This window comes from Gadus chalcogrammus, chromosome 15 (genome assembly GCF_026213295.1).
Source record: "Gadus chalcogrammus isolate NIFS_2021 chromosome 15, NIFS_Gcha_1.0, whole genome shotgun sequence".
Classification (NCBI taxonomy): domain Eukaryota; kingdom Metazoa; phylum Chordata; class Actinopteri; order Gadiformes; family Gadidae; genus Gadus; species Gadus chalcogrammus.
In genome coordinates, this window is record NC_079426.1 from 27,942,495 (window position 1) to 27,963,145 (window position 20,651).

The 20,651-nt window shown below is 46.0% G+C and overlaps 1 protein-coding gene across 1 annotated transcript in view; it reads left to right on the forward strand.

Moving 5' to 3' along the window:
* cdh5 (cadherin 5) overlaps positions 1 to 20,651 on the forward strand; it is a 43,297-nt gene that overhangs the window by 6,032 nt on the left and 16,614 nt on the right. Inside the window, exons 2-8 of the mRNA XM_056608797.1 lie at positions 7,411 to 7,684; positions 8,277 to 8,556; positions 8,807 to 8,929; positions 9,806 to 9,973; positions 10,754 to 10,935; positions 11,893 to 12,000; positions 12,559 to 12,701. Of these exons, the coding sequence (XP_056464772.1) occupies positions 7,412 to 7,684; positions 8,277 to 8,556; positions 8,807 to 8,929; positions 9,806 to 9,973; positions 10,754 to 10,935; positions 11,893 to 12,000; positions 12,559 to 12,701 (1,277 nt within the window). The 5' untranslated portion in view covers position 7,411. The remainder of the gene's footprint in view (positions 1 to 7,410; positions 7,685 to 8,276; positions 8,557 to 8,806; positions 8,930 to 9,805; positions 9,974 to 10,753; positions 10,936 to 11,892; positions 12,001 to 12,558; positions 12,702 to 20,651) is intronic.

Below are 20,651 nucleotides of genomic sequence, written 5' to 3' on the forward strand. Positions count from 1 at the left end.
TTTCGTCTATAGACTTTTTTGCCAAACCTTATTAGGTGACTATTTTTCTTCGTAAAGGACAATTCCGGTATTTTGAACATTGAGCCCCCTTTCTGGTTTGTCTAGGATGAAATAGAGTGGTTGACACTTGACACCAAAATTTTGGTCCTGTCTCGAGTATTTGGCTCATTTCAAATCGCCCCTGCCTGCTTCAAAATGGCTGGCTACGGGCATTCACAAACCTGTCCTAAAAACTACCCTAGACGTTCGTTTTAAGAAATGTGCATCTCAACGAGTGGTTATTGGCGTTTGTTGATGTTCCAAATCAAGTATCGTAGCGAAATACAATTTCTGTTGTGTTTTATTTGGCTTTTCCGATTTTTTTAATATTTTATACTTTTTAAGATATTCTACTTTTAAAATACTCTTTTTTACAATGGAAGTCAGCCGTCCGCCCATTCTCTGACACTTACTACTTCAGACTTCATAACTTGGTCAATTTTTTATCGTTAACCTTCGTTCAAAGGTTTAACAAATCAAGGCACTTGTATCTTCAATAATTTGAGCGTCCCGCAATGTCCCCCTCCCCCCTTCTGTCTGTTTTAACGGCCCGGCCGTCGACAAACTCTCCCAGGTAAGACGTTCTGTCTGGACTGTAGAAATTGCGATAAAAGAAGTGAAGAGACAATTTCTCACGTCGATAAGGCAACGGCAGGTCGATTATTTTATCATATGGAAATCATTCAATTTAAACATCGCGCCGACTGGCATATCAACAAAAAAGGTGACCTTAAAGAGGATCCCTATAACACAGAAAGAAAACATTTCAATAACACAATATAGTGATTTATGTCTATAGAGTCCACCACAAGTTTTTAATCTCAATGACGTATTCTTCTGGTAAAGAAACTAAAATAAATAATACATCTTAAACTCTCACGTCAGGTAGCCAATGTACATCCACATTCTTGCCCTCACACTCTCCCTTCTCCCACTCCCCCTCCCCCACACAAGCCTGTGCTTTATTTCACTATAGTTAGGTAGGTTGCTGCCTTAGCTGTTGTTACACTTAGTTTATTTCACTAAGGTGCTTCTGTAAATTAACACAATTTTCAGCTGTTATTATTATTATTATTATTCTTCAGGTAATGCAATTCAGCGTCTGTCAGTTTTCGATTTCAGCTTCCAGGTTTTTTAGCAGTGCACTTCAATACATTTGACCTTTCAGACTCTGCAGTTAAATTCCTTTTACATTTCTGCATTTTTTTCAATGCTTTGCGCTTTTCATTCAGCTGTCACTTTATTTGTTTCAATTTTTTTTTTTTTTCTCAGTTAAACACAGATATCAAATACATTTGTCCCAGTGTTTGTTATAAGTGAAATTAAGCAAAGAAATTAAGCAAAGAAGTCGCAAACGACTTTCTCCAGTAATGCAGTCGTTTGCGACGCCTTTCTTTTTTATAGTTTTGTTTATTTGTTTCTAACTCAAGCTCAGATCTGTCATCGATCGTTGCTAAAGATTTTGTGGATGCAACGGAATATATGATGCATAATTTTAGCAACAATTAAAATGATCGCCTGTTCTGCCTCCATTTTGTCTGTGGTCAAACCAAAGCAAACTACAGTGACAGCGGCCGCACTTATCCCGCCCCTTTTTGAAAACGGCTTATGCTTTCTTCATAATATATGGAGACAATTATTATGCTTGCTTCATTAAGTAATAGGTGAACCAAAATGTTATATGTTATATGTTATACAAAATTATATGATATTATGCGCTCAGAAATTATCGACTGGGGTTTCCACATTATAGCTATGGGTTCAATTACAACTAGAGGTTGAGCAAGCGCGACGCGCGCACGGAAAATCTAGTTATTATAACAGTTCAAACATAATTATATTGTAACGTTCACCCAACGGTGTGTCTCTGAAACGGGCCGGCCGACGTCCCTGTCTCTGCGGCCTTGTGGGGGATGCAGGCGCTTCAGCCCGGTGGGTGGGGCAACGCCCCTGTGCAGTGAAAGGTGTCTGTGGTGGGAAGGGGGAAGGAGGGATGTGAACAGGGGGGTTAGTCACTGGCTCTGAGGAAGTATGTGCAGGGGAAATGGGGCTTTGATAGGGCTCATGTGCCCCTGTGTAGCCGCGTGCAGCGGTTGCGCCGTAACCCCTCCGGGCGGGCGCCTGGGACTCTGAGCTTGGGGAAGGGAGGGATTCCCCTCTGTACGGGGCCAACCTGTCTCTGTGGAGCGCAACTTTCTTTCTCTTTCCTGGCAGCTGGACCAGGTGCTCTATTTCACCCAGCCACTCCACCACCTGACAAGGCCCCTCCCAATGACAGTCCAACTTCTTCAGTCCCTTCTTCCTGCAGGGGCGGTACACCCACACCATCTCTCCAGCTTGGAAGTGTCTTCCCTTCAACCTTATGTCGTAGTTCCTTTTTTGTTTCATGCCCGCTTTCTTCAGCTGGTCTTGGGCAAAGTTATGGGCGGACTCCATCAGATGCTGGAGTCCCCTGGCGTACTCTCTCCCCGGGGGAACAGCAGGGGTGTCAGGGGGCTTGCCAGGCCACCTCCACCTCCACTGGTGTCCGTAGCTCCCACCCCAATATGAGGAGGGCAGACGTTCATGAGGTGGACTCCTGAACAGCGGACCTGTAGGCCATGAGGACAAAGGGCAGAGTCCCGTTGTTGTTCCGCGGTGAGGATTGCCAGCTGCTTTCCCAGGGTCCTATTGATCCTCTCGACGAGGCCGTCGCTCTGGGGGTGCAGGGCTGTGGTCCGGGTCTTATGCATGCCCGTGCGCTCACACATGGCGGCACGGCCATTTTGTAAAATAGTCCATGGCGACCAAAATGTATCGGTTGCCTGCGTCCGTGCGGGGAAATGGGCCCATGACACCCACAGCTACTCTTTCCGTGGGAGCCCCCACCGCCTGTTGTTGTAGTTGTGCGGAGGACTGATCTTGGGGCCCTTGTAGGCCGCCCAGAGGTCGCAGCCGCGGCAAAAGTCCTCTACGTCCCTTCTGACCCGCCCCCAGTAATACCCCTGACGAAGCCGGCGGAGTGTTTTTGCTACTCCGAGGTGCCCCGGTCCTGCGGTCCCATGAGATGCTCTCAGCACAGCGTCTCTCAGTGAACTGGGGACTATCACCTGCCACCTTTTTTCTCCCGTAGCAGGTGCCTTCCAGGCTCTCTGCAGCACTCCATCCCTCACTCTTAGCGCCTCGAACATAGTCCACATGCCTTTCGTTGCAGTTGAGCTCACAGTCATCTCCTCCCAGGCTGGTCTCTGTTCTGCCTCAACCCACTGTCACACCAGTTGTATGTCCATGTCCTGCTTCTGTTGTGTCTGCCACTCGGTCGTGTCAACCACATGCGTTCTGCGGCAGACTGGTCCGGCCCCTTCGTGCATGGGGAATGTCTCCTCCTCGATACGGAGCTCTCTCTCACGCACTTCTCTCCGCTCACAGTACTGGCACCCTCCCAGGGGCGGCGGGACAAAGCATCGGTGTTGCCATGGCTGGCTCCGGCCCTGTGTACCACTGTGAAGACACATGACTGCAGCGTTTCAATCCAGCGTGTAACTTGGCCCTCTGGCTCTCTGAAGGACATCAGCCACTGCAGTGCCGAATGATCTGTCCTGACAGTGAAGGGCCGGCCACACAGGTAGTACTTGAAGTGCTTTATCGCCGCCACCATGGCGAGGAGCTCTCGGCGAGTGACGCAGTAGCGGCGCTCAGCCTTGTTGAATGTTTTGCTGAAATACCCCACCAATCTCTCCCCCTCTGGCCCCGCCTGAGCCAGCATTGCACCCATGCCCACGTCGCTGGCAACCCGGGGTCCGGGGCGGTGAGGACGGGGGCCTCCGTCAGTGCCTTCTGAAGGGAGTTGAAGGCTTGTTGGCACTGTGGAGTCCAGGTGAAGTTCCTGTCCTTCTGCAGCAGGTGGTGCAGGGGGGCGGCTGTACAGGAGAAACCTTGCACAAACGTCCCATAATTTGAGGCCAGGCCGAGGAAGCTCTTCAGCTGTCATTGATCAGTGGGTGTGGGCCAGTCTCTCACTGCATGCACTTTCTCCTCCAGTGTGCTGACGCCTTCTCCCCCCAGTCTGTGACCCAAACACTCCACCTCCTTCCTCATGAAGAGGCACTTATTTCAGGCCTGCCGCCACCACTCTCTGCAGCACCAACCTCAGTGACTCAAGGGCTGTTTGGAAGGAACTCCCATGGGCAAGGATGTCATCCAAATACACCAGACATCTCTGACGGGGGATGCCAGCCAACACCCTGTCCATGAGTCTTTCGAAGGTGGCTGGGGCGTTGCACAGGCCGAAACTGACGACCCGGAACTGCCACAACCCCCTGTACGTACATGAAGACAGTCTTTGGTCTTGGGGCCCCTGCCAGTATCCGCTTCGCAGGTCGAGTGAAGAGAACCAGGAGGAGCCAGACACCAAGTCCAGTGACTCATCGATCTTGGGTAATGGACAATACCTTCCACAGCTCCTCCTGCTGCCATTGCTCCAATTGGTCACAGTTCTGTCTCCATATCTCTCTCACCGCCGACAACCTGTCCGTCTCCCCCACTGTAGTTGACTGTGCTGGGGAAGATGAATGGGAGTGTGCAGAGGGGGGCTGACCGTTGCTAGGGGCATGGGGCACCAGTGGCAGGAAGCTGCGAACAGGGGGGGTGTTTCTCTCTACTGGGGTTTTTGTGTCATGGCAGTGTGTTTCCATGGCTGTCCTGACCAGGGGGTGTGTCTTTGTGGACTGGCTGGGCGGTATCAGTTTAACAGTGGGGCCCCCGGGAAAGGTCAATGTGTTCTTCCCCAGGTCCAGCAGACAGCGCGCTACACAGGCTGCGCATACTCGCCACTGTCATGCTTTGGAAGAGCCGAGGTGTCAGCGATGAAGCTTCCTTCATATCCTCTGCTCTGTTGGGGATCGGTGGAGCTCATTCCCGCGTCCTAAGCCATGCGCCTCGCCGTCTCCCTCAAACGGGCCTTGGTCTCCACAGCGCACTCAAACTCCGCCGCCAGACCCTCCGCACGGGTATAACTGCAGCTCCCCTCCTCCTCTTCACTTTCGGCCGTGCCCCGCTCCCGTGCGCCATGTTCGTTGGCAGTAAAAACAGCAGCACCCCGTGGTAGGTCTGCTAGCCGGCTAGGCTAAAGGCGAACAGCAGGGAAAAACCAGTCTGTCGCTTTTACTTCTGACACCAGTGTAACGTTCAACCCACGGTGGTGCAGCGTTGAATAAACAGGCGATGTCTGCCTTGTAATCCTGCTCTTTATTTAGCAAATACAACGTTATCTCCGATCACTGTTGGCCGTGACCACGCCGTACCTCCAGCCGTAACACAACTTAACTCCAACAACAACGTCGCTTCCGGACACCCCCTCACGTTGTCCCCCCCTCACTCTCGTGATACAATCCCCCATTAACCTACACTAATAACATTAGTGCATAATCCAACACAGATGAACATTTGCATAGCTGCTGAACGCATAATAACAGATCCACATTAACCCAGCTCATTACAATATAATTAAAATATAGAAATGATTGCCCTGGTTTACCTTTTGTTGTGTTGTCTGTGGCAGCATATGATTTGAGCCACTAAACACATAATTTGTTTCAACATGAAGTACCCAGCTGGTTCATCAGGAACCCAGCTGACCAAAGCAACACTCCACAAAGGAATCAAATAATAGTATGTGTTCTAAAAATCACCCGAAAAACAGCTGTTTTCTCCTGCTTTGAGCAGATTTGCACTAGAAGAAAGGGATGCGTGCAAAGGGATCGCAAAGTGCAGCGGAAAACAAGATTAGGCCATTAGAGGAGGAGATATAATCCCACCGTTCTAATCTCTCTCTCTTTCTCTTGGTTTCCGTCTTTTTCTCGTTTCTTTTTCTGCCACTAATGGACAGTGGACAATAAAAACATTAATCTGTGTCATATATGGGGTTGAAGGGGTTTTAGTGGAACACGGAGCAAAAAGAGTATGATATCGATGTGTTGTAAAAGAGTATTTTATGCCATTGCTTTAGTTGGAGTGGGTGGGTAGGGAGGGAGAGAGTGAGTGAGTGAGTGTGAGAGAGAGAGAGAGAGAGAGAGAGAGAGTTTTTATCAAAGTGAAATTCATTTTCAATCACAGTGCAGAGAGAGAGAGACAGAGAGACAGAGAGACAGAGAGAGAGAGAGAGAGAGAGAGAGAGAGAGAGAGAGAGAGAGAGAGAGAGAGAGAGAGAGAGAGAGAGAGAGAGAGAGAGAGAGAGGGAGAGAGAGAGAGAGAGAGAGAGAGAGAGAGTGGGAGAGAGGGAGAGAGAGAGTCTTGTCTCTGTAGTCTCCCAGAGCAAAGGGTGGTGGGTAAAGATGGGACAAGGTTGTCCATGATTACACCTGTTGTTTTCAGATGTAGGCCATTTCATTTTCGTTCTTTATTTATCACAAGTATTATTTGTTAAGACTCCAAGACCAGGCTAAGTGTAAGTGGACAAATGGACAGCCTGAACAGTAAATCTCAGCTGCGGTACTGAGACACGTATGTAAAGCTCCTTGAAGCTGTATCTAAAGAGAACATAAACCCTGAGCCACAAACAAATGACCGCCACAGAATAACAGTCTACATCATGAGCCCTGAGGCATCGGGGATCAGGGATCAACCTCTCCAAACCCCACCGCCCAACCCACATAGCGGCCAGGGGGACCTGAAGTGGGTCATCGTCACTGAGGAGACTCTTCTCCTTCTCACACAAGCACCAGCTTTGGGCCCTAGATCCAGCTCAGAGGCCCCTGGGTCCCAGGATGAGAGCTAACAGCTAACACGCCTCAGCTCTGGGACCCAGGGGCCCCAGCCAGCTAGGATTAGGAGCTCCTGGTGGCCGTTGATAGGGTACTGGAGGCTAGAGGCAGGAGACGGGCTGAGGCACAGCTCTCCTCCACGCCTCTCATTCCACCAATGGGAGAGGCCTGTCCCCCAATGATAAGCGGGCTATAATGTTATTCCTGCTCTCTCTCTCTCTCTCTCTCTCTCTCTCTCTCTTACTATCTCCACTGCAATACGGACACAACATTTACAAACAATATGGACATAATATATCATGTGTTGTATTGCTACATGTTGATCATGCATTGCATTACATGTTGTGTCCTACTGTTGTATTATGTTGTTTAGGCCTGGTGCACCGCGAGATATTAACCACCAACCAAATGAAATGCATCACTGTGAATGAAATACACCAATGTGAATGAAATGTACCACTGTGAATTAAATGTAAAACTGTCAATTGAATGTAACACTTCAAATTAAATGTAACACTGTAAATTAAATGCCCCACTGTGAATGTCTTTCTAGAAGGCTAATTGAAAGTCCCACTGTGAATTTCTATATAGAAGGCTTAATGTTAATATTCCACTGTGAATATCTTTCTAGAATGCTCCAGAAGGCGATGTATGCAGTCCCGATGCTGAGGGCATCCGCCGCCCTGACGCTGGTGTTCCTTGTCGCGGCGCTTGCCCAATGGGAGGGCGTGCCCTCTGACCCCTCCTCTGTGGCGGGAGGCGGGGATGGGAGAGGGGACGGCATGAGGGAGATAGTGAGGAAGGAGAGACTCCCGTACCGCTCGCGGCAGAAGAGAGCGTGGATCTGGAACTCCTACTACGTGACAGAGGAGTCGGAGATGATAAGCCCCAAAAAGATAGGAAAGGTAGGTCAGCAAACGCTCATCAGGGCTGACAGATGGTGAGGGAGGAGGGGGAGGAGAGGGAAGGGGAGGGGGGGTGACACTGAGGAGGTGGTGGATTTACTGTCCTATATATTCTGATGCTATTAGGCCAGTGGGTGTATATGATGATGAAACGAAGTTGAAAGAAGTGAATAAGCTGTGCAGAGTCCCTAATATATACCTTCCATTGCACCACATGCTGTTCTATCTCACCTCCTTCTCCTATCTCTCCTAGCTCGCCGATGCCTCCTTTTACTCCTATTCCTTAAATTCCTCCTATTCCTCCTATTCCTCTCATATGTTTCCTTGTATTCTGCTGTTTCTATGTGCAGGGGGGGGGGGGGGGGATGCTGTGGTATCATATGCGTACAACATTATTTTTCTATTTGAAAAATATAATTCTTGTGATTTCCATCTTTGAACAACATAGGGCTGTATAAATATCTAAAGATTTTAAATATGGTTCTTAAATTCTGAAATAAAAACTCTGATTGATTAAAACAATGTGCTGAAGGAAGGCTGTACTAAGGTTTAAAGGTGTCATATATTATATTTTAAATTTGACTCTCTGCAGCTCAAGTCCAGTAAGACGGCAGACGGGACGACATTCAAGCTCAGGGGCGACGGTGCCAATTCCATCTTCACAGTGAACAGGAACGGAGACCTGTTTGTGATCAAGACCCTGGACAGGGAGGAGAAGAGCATGTACAACCTGACTGCCCTGCTGTACGACGGGAGAGACCAACTGGTGGAGGACGCGGGGGAGTTTGTGGTCCAGGTCAACGACATCAACGACCACATCCCCGTCTTCCCCAGGACCTACAACGGGTCCATCCTGGAGCGCTCGGGGATAGGTATGTACAAAGAGCAGGTTCTCCAATGTCAGCTCATCACCACACTTTAGATCTCAAAGACGAGTCTGTTTAAAGGCCCTGACACACCACCCAGATTATCGGTCGTTGGACAGTCTGGTTAGCTCGTATTTAGCTTGTATTTTCATTCCTATTTGAATTCTCTCTTGTTCTGTTGTTTTTACATCCTCTTGTGCTGCTTTTTACATGCGGAGAGTGATGCGTGTCTCCTCTCCTGTCCGCGTTGCTTTAGGGGCTAAGGTGGTGCAGGTGACGGCCACGGATGCTGACGACCCCAGCACGGTGCACGCTGAGCTGCGCTACTCCCTCCGGCCCGAGGGCGAGCGCTCTGCCTTTGAGATCAACATCATCACAGGTACGCCCAGTGGGGTGGCTCAGAGGAGGGGGTTCTGGAAAGATGGGAGAGATTGATCAGAAATACAAATGAAACCCATGTACCCCTTTCATCACTCACCCTCTCTAGATATATTTTGTCTCTCTCTCTCTCTCTCTCTCTCTCTCTCTTTGTCTCTATCTCTTTGACTTTGAAACCATGCTTTGGGGTGTCACATTTCCTTATCTAAACTCTTCCTGTCATCCTGTCTTCCATAGTACTTTAACTCCTAATCCCTTGATCTCTCTCTCTCTCTCTCTCTCTCTCTCTCTCTCTCTCTCTCTCTCTCTCTCTCTCTCTCTCTCTCTCTCTCTCTCTCTCCCCCTTGGGCACTCTATTACTTTCTCAATGTATTCAGTTCTATAACATTACTGCAAAACTGTATTGTTATTAAGCTTCTTTCAGAAACAATACAGACATGAATGTGGTTAATTTCAGGGAGTACATAATCTCTATACATAATCTCACGTCTAATCTATCTGGATGTCTTCGGAGAGGCACGCAGCACGCACACTGCAGTGTTTACACAGAAAGTGAGACGGGGCTGCAGCACCGTTACATTATAATAAGATACGGGTTGGCGCGATGTGGCTAAACCATTTTAGTAGGGCGATGTAAATATTAGTTCCATTTGACCAAATCGGGAACTACCTTGTCATCTTTATCTCCACCTGTCCTTCAAACGCAAAACCCAGTCTCTTTGTGTGTCACTCTCTCTCTCTCTCTCTCTCTCTCTCTCTCTCTCTCTCTCTCTCTCTCTCTCTCTCTCTCTCTCTCTCTCTCTCTCTCTCTCTCTCTCTCTCTCTCTCTCTCTCTCTCTCTCTCTCTCTCTCTCTCTCTCTCTCTCTCTCTCTCCAGGTATGATCACTTCCAGGGTGGACACCTTGGACCGGGAGGACAAGAGCCAGTATGTACTGGTGGTCCAGGCAAAGGACATGAGGGGCATGACAACGGGAACCACAGCAACGACCTCGGTCACCGTCACCATCACCGATATCAACGACAACATGGCCTCTTTCACCCAGGGTAAGGACACCAGAGGATGCCTGGTCATAATGCTTTCGCCAACAGAATTCTAGTGTGGAGAAAAATACACTTTGAGTTGCACAAAAGGTCCATCGATCATTTACAGATAATCATTTAAAAGACTGCTGATACAGCAATCTATATTAATTTAACGACCCAACATATACATGTATGCATGCCTTTGCATACTTTTTTCCTTTTTTTGGTCGATGTATTAATAAAGATTTAAATTAAATTGATTATCATGGACCTTGGTTCTCTGTTTTGACACATACATTGCAGTCAGTGCAATTTATATGACACTTAATTAAATTACTTTTGCACTCAACCACCAGATTTGTTGATATGCACCTAATTGACTACAGACAGAGACTGTTAAGTCAGACATGCTGTTCAGCGGCAGTTTTTAGGTTGGTGATAATCATGTGATTATGAAATTACAAAAATGAGACATGTGACCCAAATGAAACAGGGAATGGAGAGCGGCAGTTCACTTGACATGTTGATGATTATATAACGAAATTAATGAATAGTCGGTGGGACAATGTTTTAAATAAATGGAGAACACTGCACAATAGGTTCTGATCTCCGATCTGTAATACCACAGACACGTACGATCTGAGCTACACGCTAGGATTACATTTAATTAAATTTTATTTGTATAGCCCTTAGTCACAGTTACAGTCTCAAATGGCATAACAGGCCAAATATTTAAGACACCCCCCTGACCCAAGCCCCCAAGAGGGCAAGAAAAATCTGATCTCGCCTGTAACACCACAGACACATACGATCTCAGCGTGCCGGAGAACCAGAGGCTGGAGGAGAAGATCGGGACTCTGACTCTGGACGACCGTGATGAGATCCAGAACAAAGAGCCTGTGTTCACCATCCAGCCGAACCTTAGCAGGCAGTTTGCCCTCTCCCGCAGCCCGCAGAAGGACGGCCACCTTATGCTCAAAAAGGTACCTCCCATGGGGGCTCTGTCCACCTCACACACCAGCAGACAGGACTGGGTCCTTTGGCAAAAAAAATTTGGGCAGTGTTCGCATTTTTAAAGGATGTGATTGAAAATGTTTATTTATTGTGTCAGGGTTGGCTTGTAACCAAAAGGTTGCTAGTTCATTCACCAGCTCCTCCTAGCTGAGTGTTGATGTGTCCCCGAGCAAGACACTTTCCCTAACTGCTCCTGAAGAGCTGGCTGTCGCCTTGCATGGTTGACTCTGCCGTCGGTGTGTCAATGTGTGTATTAACCGATGTTAAAAAAAAGTAAAGTTACTTTAAAGTTAATTAAAAAAAGTAATTAGTTACAGTAACTAGTTACTTCTCCCAAAAAGTAACTGAAGAAGTTACTCCGTTACAAATTATAAAAGTAACTAGTTACTCTGGAAAGTAACTATTGCGTTAGTTTAAAGTAAATTTTAAAATTATCAAATGTGTCAAATTGTTTCGACCCCACCTCCACCTCCACCCCTCTTTAATTGGAACTCAAAATACATGTGCATGTGCATGCACGGAAGAATGATGCTACCTGCTACCCTGTAGCTTCATAGCGTTCAGAGGTATACCTGTCCATCATACATAGTCAGCACTTAATTAGGTTATAGCTTTTTGTGATCGAGGTGTCCCTAAACATTTTACACTCTAAGTCTGATTCATGGCTGATCAAATGTTGATAGGTTGCTTTCTGTTTCATATTTTCCACACACACACACACACACACAAACACACACACACAAAAACAAACAAAAACACACATACACACACACACACACACACACACACACACACACAAACACACACATGCAAACACAAACACACTGACACACACACACACACACACACACACACACACACACACACACACACACACACACACACTCACACTCACACTCACACTCACACTCACACACACACACCAGGCCTTAGACTACGAGACCAAGAGCAGTTACAGCTTCATTGTGGATGTGCACGAGAACAGCCTGCAGTTCCCCGCTGACAACAAGAACGTCTCCATCACCAAGGCCAGGGTAAACTCCTAACACCCACACACACACAGGCACAAACGCGCACACACATCCCCCACAAACAATGGCGGATGCGTGCCAAACCTTCTAAATCCAGGTAGAGTCTCGATTTCTACTGCGATTTATATTTACCTCCATCCATTCCATCACAGCCAGGGCCTCATTGTATGGCACTATGGTTGTACAAGTCCCCTGTGTAGGGACCAGAACAAACAACATTTAACTCACTGGTCATTGTACCAGTTCATAAGCGGGATGTTTTCCTAGGAGCTGTAGGAATAGGACATCCCACTAGCCTTGGCATGCTACCACAACTCTCTTACTATAGACCTCATTATATTCGTTTTTTCCTTTATTTGTCTCTTTAACAAAATTTGTTAAAGGTAAGATATACAACATGGTTTCTAAACATCTGTTTACTACGGTGAAAGAAAGGCAATTGGTACCATGCCTAGGGCATAACCCAAATGAAACACAGACATTGAAAGCACACATGAATCCCAACTCTAAATTCAGCCGCTCCCAGGCCAACCGTGTTTGTGTTGACTTGTTATGTGGCAGGTGAACATCAGGGTGCTGGATGTGGATGAACCGCCCGTCTTCTCAAAACCCAGCTATGCATTCAGTGTGATGGAGGAAGAAATGGCAACCAACATCGGCATCGTCAGTGCCACAGACCCCGACCAAGCCAATAAGGCCATGCGGTATGTCTCAGTCTGTCCGCCTATCAGATCCATTTAGCTACCTTTATGTTCCATTATTCATCTATTAGTGCTGTCAAGCGATTCAAAGATTTAATCGCAATTTATCGCATTAATGTCATAGTTAACTTGCGATTAATCACAATTGTTTTTCTATTCTAAATATCCCTTGATTTCGTGCTGCTAGCCGTTTAGTGAGATCAGAGAGTGTGAGAAGGACAGTGATCAAATATATTTGGTAATGCCCTGTTTACACCAATCCGATAGTGGGCCCCGATGGTGCCCGATGGCTAAATCAGCAGCTATCGTTATAACATCGGCAAATAGCGTGGTTGCATCGGGAAAACACCGTTACTCTTCCCGGGAACATCGTTAGACAACGGGAAGAAACGGGAAGAAATGCTCAATGATCGGGCAACATCGGGCAACATCGGCAAAGAACGAACATGTTTGTTAATTTTGGGTCTATCGGGGTAGAATCGGTTACCAGGTGTTGCTATGGGCTAATCGGCTATAATCGGGAATAGAACGGGAGTATAACGTATGACATCGCAAATCGTTCGGGAATTTTCCTGGGCACATTGGCTATATTCGTTAATCTTCCGCGCTTTATCGTGTTTTATCGTCTTTATATCGGCAACCTCAACACACAAAAGACCCTCGAGAACCCTAGACAAATAACGATTGTGAGTGACCAGATTGTGTTAAGGAAGACTCTCAATCTGCCACTTGGGTATAAATAGGGGGTGATGGATGGATGTCCTACTTTTATAATTACAGGGTACTTCGCCCATTTAGAACCGGCGTTCTATTATTATAAAATCGCTAATGTAATATAAATAAATATATAAATAAATATCAGTCTAAACCAGTCTCCCCTTTGCCTTCTCCCGAAATGACGCCAAATGACGCCAAACGCGTCATTTGACGTGTTTGGCGTCATTCGAAATTACGTCAAATGACGCCAAACGCACTTCGGGTGTCTTCCCTGGCATAAATCGTTATGTTATCGTTATAACATTGGGTATGTGTAAATGCTACCCCGATAAATTGAACCGATCATACATTTTTAGCCCGATGTCACCCGAATCACTCCGACTTCCACATCGGTGGTCCATCGGCCATTAGCGGCCATTAGCGGGATGGTGTAAACGGGGCATAAGATGGATTTAAGAAGAGAGACCCGCAGTGAATTCAACCCGGTCCACTTGACATCGGGTAGGTGAATGACAGTGGTAGACCTAACGTAAAACCTAAATAGCGCAGGCTTTTATATGTTTCATTCACTGAACTTTTGAAAACTCTTACTCAGCAAAGATGGGAAATACTATAACATTTATTATTTAAACCAGTATGAATATTCCTACCGTACGTAGGCCTATACACATTACCAGGCTATCGAATAAAGCCTACACACACACACACACACACACACACACACACACACACACACACACACACACACACACACACACACACACACACACACACACACACACACACACACACACGGTGGCGGAGTGGTAATTGGGAGAGTCGGGAGTATTCCCTGAGGGCCGTTAACATTTCGGGGCTGTCGGGCTGATTACTGAGGGATAACAATATGCGTTCATAAAAGTTCCTTGCAGCGCCGTCCGGCACCTTGAGCTGTGCACCCGCAACCCCTCACTCACTCAACAGCCCCAACACAAACCGTCAGCGTCGCAACCAAGTCGATTTTGTCTACAGGGGAGTAACTGAGCGGCCTCTCCCGAAGTGGTACAGCCCAGGGGAGCCTTGAACTGCGATTGGTCAGAAAGGATCAATAGCTAATGACAACATTGAACTCTCGTGCAGGGCCCTGTACCACGAAGCTCGCTTAGAGGTTTAGTGAGGTATGTTGAGCTCCAAGCCTGGGTTAGTTGTACCACGAAAGTCGATCTCATTTAGCGTCGCTGTATCACCATGGTGACTTATGCTCGCAACCAAACCTGGTCGGGAGCAGTTTTTCGGCTTAGTCTAGCCGGAGATCGGCTACTTAAATGGGCGTGCGCAGCTTCCTAGCCCCTCCTCTGACAATGGCGTCACCATTTGTGGGTGTTCCCGTGGACCCCGGCGCACTTCTCGTACAGGCGTCTCTCCGGAGACAGAGGGTTTTACGGGACAGAACCGATCCCTTGGCATTGTCTGACGATATTCAGATTTCAGACTTTATTGTCATTGTGCAAACAACGAAATTGGGGTTCTTCATGAGAGATACAGATTCTCATCAGAGGGTGTTCGTTATTTGATCGTCCTTTTGGACCTTATGTAGACAATGATTGTGTCTACTGTCTCCGTGACAGTTTGCTAGAGTGGAGGTAGCGCGTCAGTCTTGAATTTCTGCGCGGGGGGTTCGACTCCCAAGTGATGCAAATTCATGTGAAGCTTAAAAAGTCCTAATTCTCATGCACATGGAATACTTATTCACTAAAGCTTATGGAATTATATTTTTGTGCTTATTTCGAACTTGAACCCATATTTTCAAGGCCGTGCTGGCACCACATCTATGGGGGTAAAATGCATGATGATAAACCGGCGAAATTGAACCCCGGTCGCTGGCGTTCGGGTCTTATACCAATCCATTATGCTAGAGCCGCTACCTCTCAGCGGTCGAAAACATGCCATACATTTCTTAAATAGGGTGTATTTAAAGTGAATTCCCTAAATGATAGAATAAGGCAGGATGGACGTTACTTATGCATTTTTAAATCATCATCATTCTATTTGGATTAATGGCGAACAATTCTGCATTTGGCATAGTTATTTTACAGACAATATGCAGAATATTTTCACTTATACGCATATAGACTGCTTGATCTATCGTAAAGGTGAGAAAAATGACGCAAAAAACGCCCCTTTCACGTGAACGCGCACTGAACCTAAAGCGGAAAACCTGGTTAAACTAATTGAATCTAAAGTGAGCTTCGTGGTACCATTTAACTCTGATTGCGAGTTGCGGCTCTGTCGAGCCAGGTTTTCCCAAGAAAGCCTGGGTATGTTCAGCGAGCTTCGTCGTATAGGGCACAGGGGGTATACCACGAACCTCGCTGAACATACCCAGGCTTTCTTGGGAAAACATGGCTCGACAGAGCCGCAACTCGCAATCAGAGTTAAATGGTACCACAAAGCTCACTTTAGATTCAATTAGTTGAACCAGGTTTTCCGCTTTAGGTTCAGTGCGCGTTCACTTGAAAGGGGCGTTTTTTGCGTCATTTTTCTCACCTTTACGATAGATCAAGCAATCTATATGCGTTTAAGTGAAAAGATTATGCATGTCTATAAAATAACTATGCCAAATGCAGAATTGTTCGCCATTAATCCAAATAGAATGATGATGATTTGCATAAGCAACGTCCGTCCTGCCTTATTCTATCATTTAGGGAATTCACTTTAAATACACACTATGTAAGAAATGTATCGCATGTTATCAACCGCTGAGAGGTAGCGGCTGTAGCGTAGTGGATTAGTATAAGACTGACACTGGTAAACAATTTGAAATCTTATACTCACCATTTCTAAACGCTATAGAAGGTTTTTTTTCGGCTTCAAGATGGCATGTGTGTGACCGCCAACGGTCATATACATGTAAGGTCAATCCATTGGATGGATTGACAATGCGAGGATACATAAGCCCACCCACTCACAATTGCCTTGTATTTCTGTGTTTAGAGCACAGTAGTGTTGTTTGCAACCTGGTCTCACAGGAATCCGTGAAATGACTACGGACGAATAACTCGAAATCCGTGGACACATCACGGAAACACGCCGATTTCCGTGATGTGGCCACGGAATTCGCTCCAATGCAAGTTAATGATGCTGCTGTTCCGTGGCTCACACACGGATCCCCGTTTCAACGAGCGAGTCGACCACGGGGGCTTAACTCAAAACCCGGGGTGGTGTCACTGAAACACTTAAATTGTCCTTGTTGTGTCCACGGAAGTTGCTCCAATGCAAGTAAATGACAATGACAATGATACACACAGATTCCCGTTTCAATCTGTGTGTGTGCTCCCGTTTCAATCTGTGTGTGTGCCACATTTGACCACAGCGGGGGCTTAACTCAAAATCCGTGGTGGTCTGACAGAATCAATTCAATTGTTTTCCGTCATGTGGCCACGGATTTCGAGTTAAGCGTCGACCGTAGTCATTTCACGGATTCCTGTGAGACCATGTTGGTTGTTTGGTATATTTTTGTTTGAGTTTTTTTCAATTTTGCAAAACTTGGCTCATTGTGTTAAAACTCAACACACAAGCAAATAAGACACAACACTGAGAAATATACCATTCACATCTATGTTGAATTTAAACTCTACTATCAAAACCAAACAATCCTTTTTCAAAATGTCACTCTGATGCCAAAATGATACTAAATTGTATCATATGAATACACTTTCCGATCAGCAGGAACACACTAGTCTACTTTATATAAAGTTTTTTTCAATTGCTTGAACACATTTTGCAAATCTTGGCTCATTGTGTCAAAAACTCAACACGCAAGCAAATAAGACACAACACTAAGAAATATACCATTCACATATATGTCAAATTGAAACTCTTCTATCGAAACCTATCAATCCTTTGTCAAAATGTCACTCTGGTGACAAAGTGATACACACTGCAGTTTTCCATTTCCACTGTTTTTATTCAGTTCCACAGAAGGCAAGTTTTCACCACAACCAAAAGATCAAATACTAAATACTGTACATTGCAGTACTGTACATTACAGTGCAGTAAATACAGTTTGAGCAAAAATAAAACAAAAATAAACCCTACTGTACTGTAGACACAGAAAAACATGGCAATTGTGCGTGGGTAGGCTTATGGATCCTGCCGTCTGTTGGGGTCTGGCCATAGGATCTCATCAACATCACAAGCAATGTTTTCTCCCGCTAAGCATCGGGGAAAATATTGCCTTGTGTGCCGAATCCATCCATGGATTGACCCTAAGTCGATGACTCCGCAGACCTTGTTTCATGGCCTGTAGAAGAGGCATGCGAGCATGTGGTTGGCGGTCATATACGCGCCGTCTCAAAGCCGAAAAAAATAATCTTCTATGGGGTTTAGAAATGGTGCGTAAGGGGGCAAGTATAGGACTTCAAATTGATGATGGTTGGTGAACCAATTGTGGACCAGAGCAGCCCGATGGAAACTAACATTATCCCAGACAACAACAAACCTGGGCTGCTCTGCTCTGTCCCGTACAGCTGCATCGTGAAGTCCATCCAGAAATGTTATTATATGTTCGGTATTGAAGGGACCTAGTTTTGCTTGATTCTGCAGTAGCCCTTGAAGGCTTATGGCAGCACAAAATGAGATATTTCCCCCGCGCTGCCCCGGGACTTGCACAATTAACCCTTTGGCCAATAATGTTACGACCCGTCGTCTTGTTTAGCTGAGGTTGAATCCAGCCTCATCAATGTAAATAAATTCATGAGGCTGTGCAGCTCCATCCATCTCCAAGATGCCCTGTAACAAAAAAGAAATACATGTAATACATATTTTGGATGGCATTACTCAAAACACTCAACTACAGTACTACAGTACTACAGTACCCATCAAACAGGTACCTGATACATCTCTGAATGTATCTATGTGGCACTGATACAATGGCACATATTCAGCTCTAACTGGATGACACGAATACTGTATTGTAATTGTAACGGACTGTAACACTTACCTGTACATATTCACGTCGAAGTCCTTTGACCCTGACACTGTTGCTCTCAAATGGGACCCTGTACAATTGCTTTATGGTAATTTGGTGCTTTACCAAGCTGCGTCTGATAGTGGAAATGCTTACTCGCTCTATGTTATTGAATACTTCTCTATCTGCAAGTATTTGTTGCTGTAGCTGGTTGAGACGGATTGCATTGTTTGCTCTGACCAGGGCCCCGTTTCGCGATATCGATGGATCTTCGCTCGTAAGATGGTTCGAAAGAGGGAGCTTTCGAACCATCGATAATTTCTTTGGAGCGTTTCCCGAAACTCCTCTTAACGTGAACGCGCATTCGCTGCACTCAAGACGATCTTAGGATTGTACCTGTCCACTGACATGGTGCTGAAACGGGCTATGACGCAGGGGGAGACGCAGGAATGTCGGAGGAAAATGGGGTTAAAAAGGGTTAAAATATCTCCCCATCAAGGCCAACCGCAGAGTAGCCTACGAAAAGAATAGATTGCAATAATATGAATGTTATAGATATTAAAACACAATTGATTAAGCCTAGGCCGGCATATATAGCAGTCCTAATCCTGAGCACACGATCGGGAGGTGGAAGTTGCGCTTTAGATGCCTTCACAAGTCCAGCGGAGGGCTCCAGTTTTCGCCGGCCAAGTCATGCGCTGTGATATGTGTGACAGCTATGTTGCACAACATTGCAGCTAAGGCTGGGGTAGCTTTGGTTGAACGGAGGACATTGAGGACGATGACGACGAGGAAGATCGGTGTGAGGACGGCCTCCCTCATAACTACGCGGCTGGTTTTCATGCACGTCGAAGAGTGATTGAGACTTTTTTTTAACCCCCTCCACCCTCCCACATGTCACTAAACATTCCCGTCAACGTGACCAATCCCCACCATATCCCAGCCTTTTGCCTGCTCCTTTGCTTGTTTTTTATTAAAAAAAAATATATATATATATATATTTATATATATATATATATATTTTTTTTTTTTACATTATTTTATGCTACGTTTTATGAGTAGCCTATGTCAGTCTGCACAAATCCCCCCCACTTTCTCTCACACATTTTAAGTGCCCTGCCTGCTCAAACATTTCCTGGACTGTCTCTCTCAAACTAAGAACATAATGGCCCACATTAGGCTCAGACGCACGTGATACACCATTACCAATGTGTTATAATAAAACGCATCCAATACTAGGAATGTCCGCTGGCTACGCCACTGAGGCTATAGTAGGCTAACGAGGCTCTTAGCGTCCTACGAGTACCCTGGAGCACTCGTTAGCTACTCGTGACTCGTGAGCGTTTTTAAGACGTTCGTTACCAAAGATGCTTTCGGGAAACGGTGTGAAAACTGTACGATGCTCTTACGACCCACTCTGCGATCCACTTAGGCTAAAGATGCTTTCGGGAAACGGGGCCCAGGTCAACAATGGCAAGTTCCTGCTGTTGGGTGAACAGGCGTTGGCGTCCGCCCCCAGAAGATCTCTAGTCATTTGATAGAAAAAAGCAACCACAAAATGTTACTGTATTGGTTTGCTTCTTTTTTACAGTACTGTATATACTGTACTTTACTGTATATACCATAGAAAGTACTGAAACATCTCAATGTAGGTAATCACAGTATGTCACAATACTACCACTTTCATACTAAAAGGACCATTAGCCACCCTGCAATACAGTACATGTGATATGGTAAGTACTGCAAATACTCTAGATACAGTCTGAGTAGAATAGAAAGAGAGAGAGTTGAAGACATACCTGTTTTCCAGTCGGAATGTCCTTATTATGGATGAAACTGTGAAACGGCTTAGATTAGGGTGGACTCTCTACCCAGCTTCCCTCATAGTCAGACCATGGTTTATGACATGGTCCACTAAAGTTGCTCTTATGTCATCGGAAGTAATGTTCCGTGCACGGCCTCTTCCACCACGTCCTCCTCTATGTCTCTGTCCTCCTCTTCCTCCTCTACCTCTGCCTCTTGCTCTTCCTGCATCCATGCTTGCAAAGTCCTCAAAATGGCTTACTGTAACTGAGGCCTTTTTGTAGCCGGCTGATAGTTGTTTTGGAAGAATGTGTTTTCAGGTGTGTATGTAAGAATTTTAAGTAACCAATGTGTTTAGGATTTTGAATAGATGTGTTTTCCCAATGCTACAATGAGACGTTATTTTTTAATTAAGTGTCTTATGTATGAAATAGTGTGTAGTGTGCAGGAGCAAGTGTGTTGCAGAAAGGAGCAAGTGTGTTGCA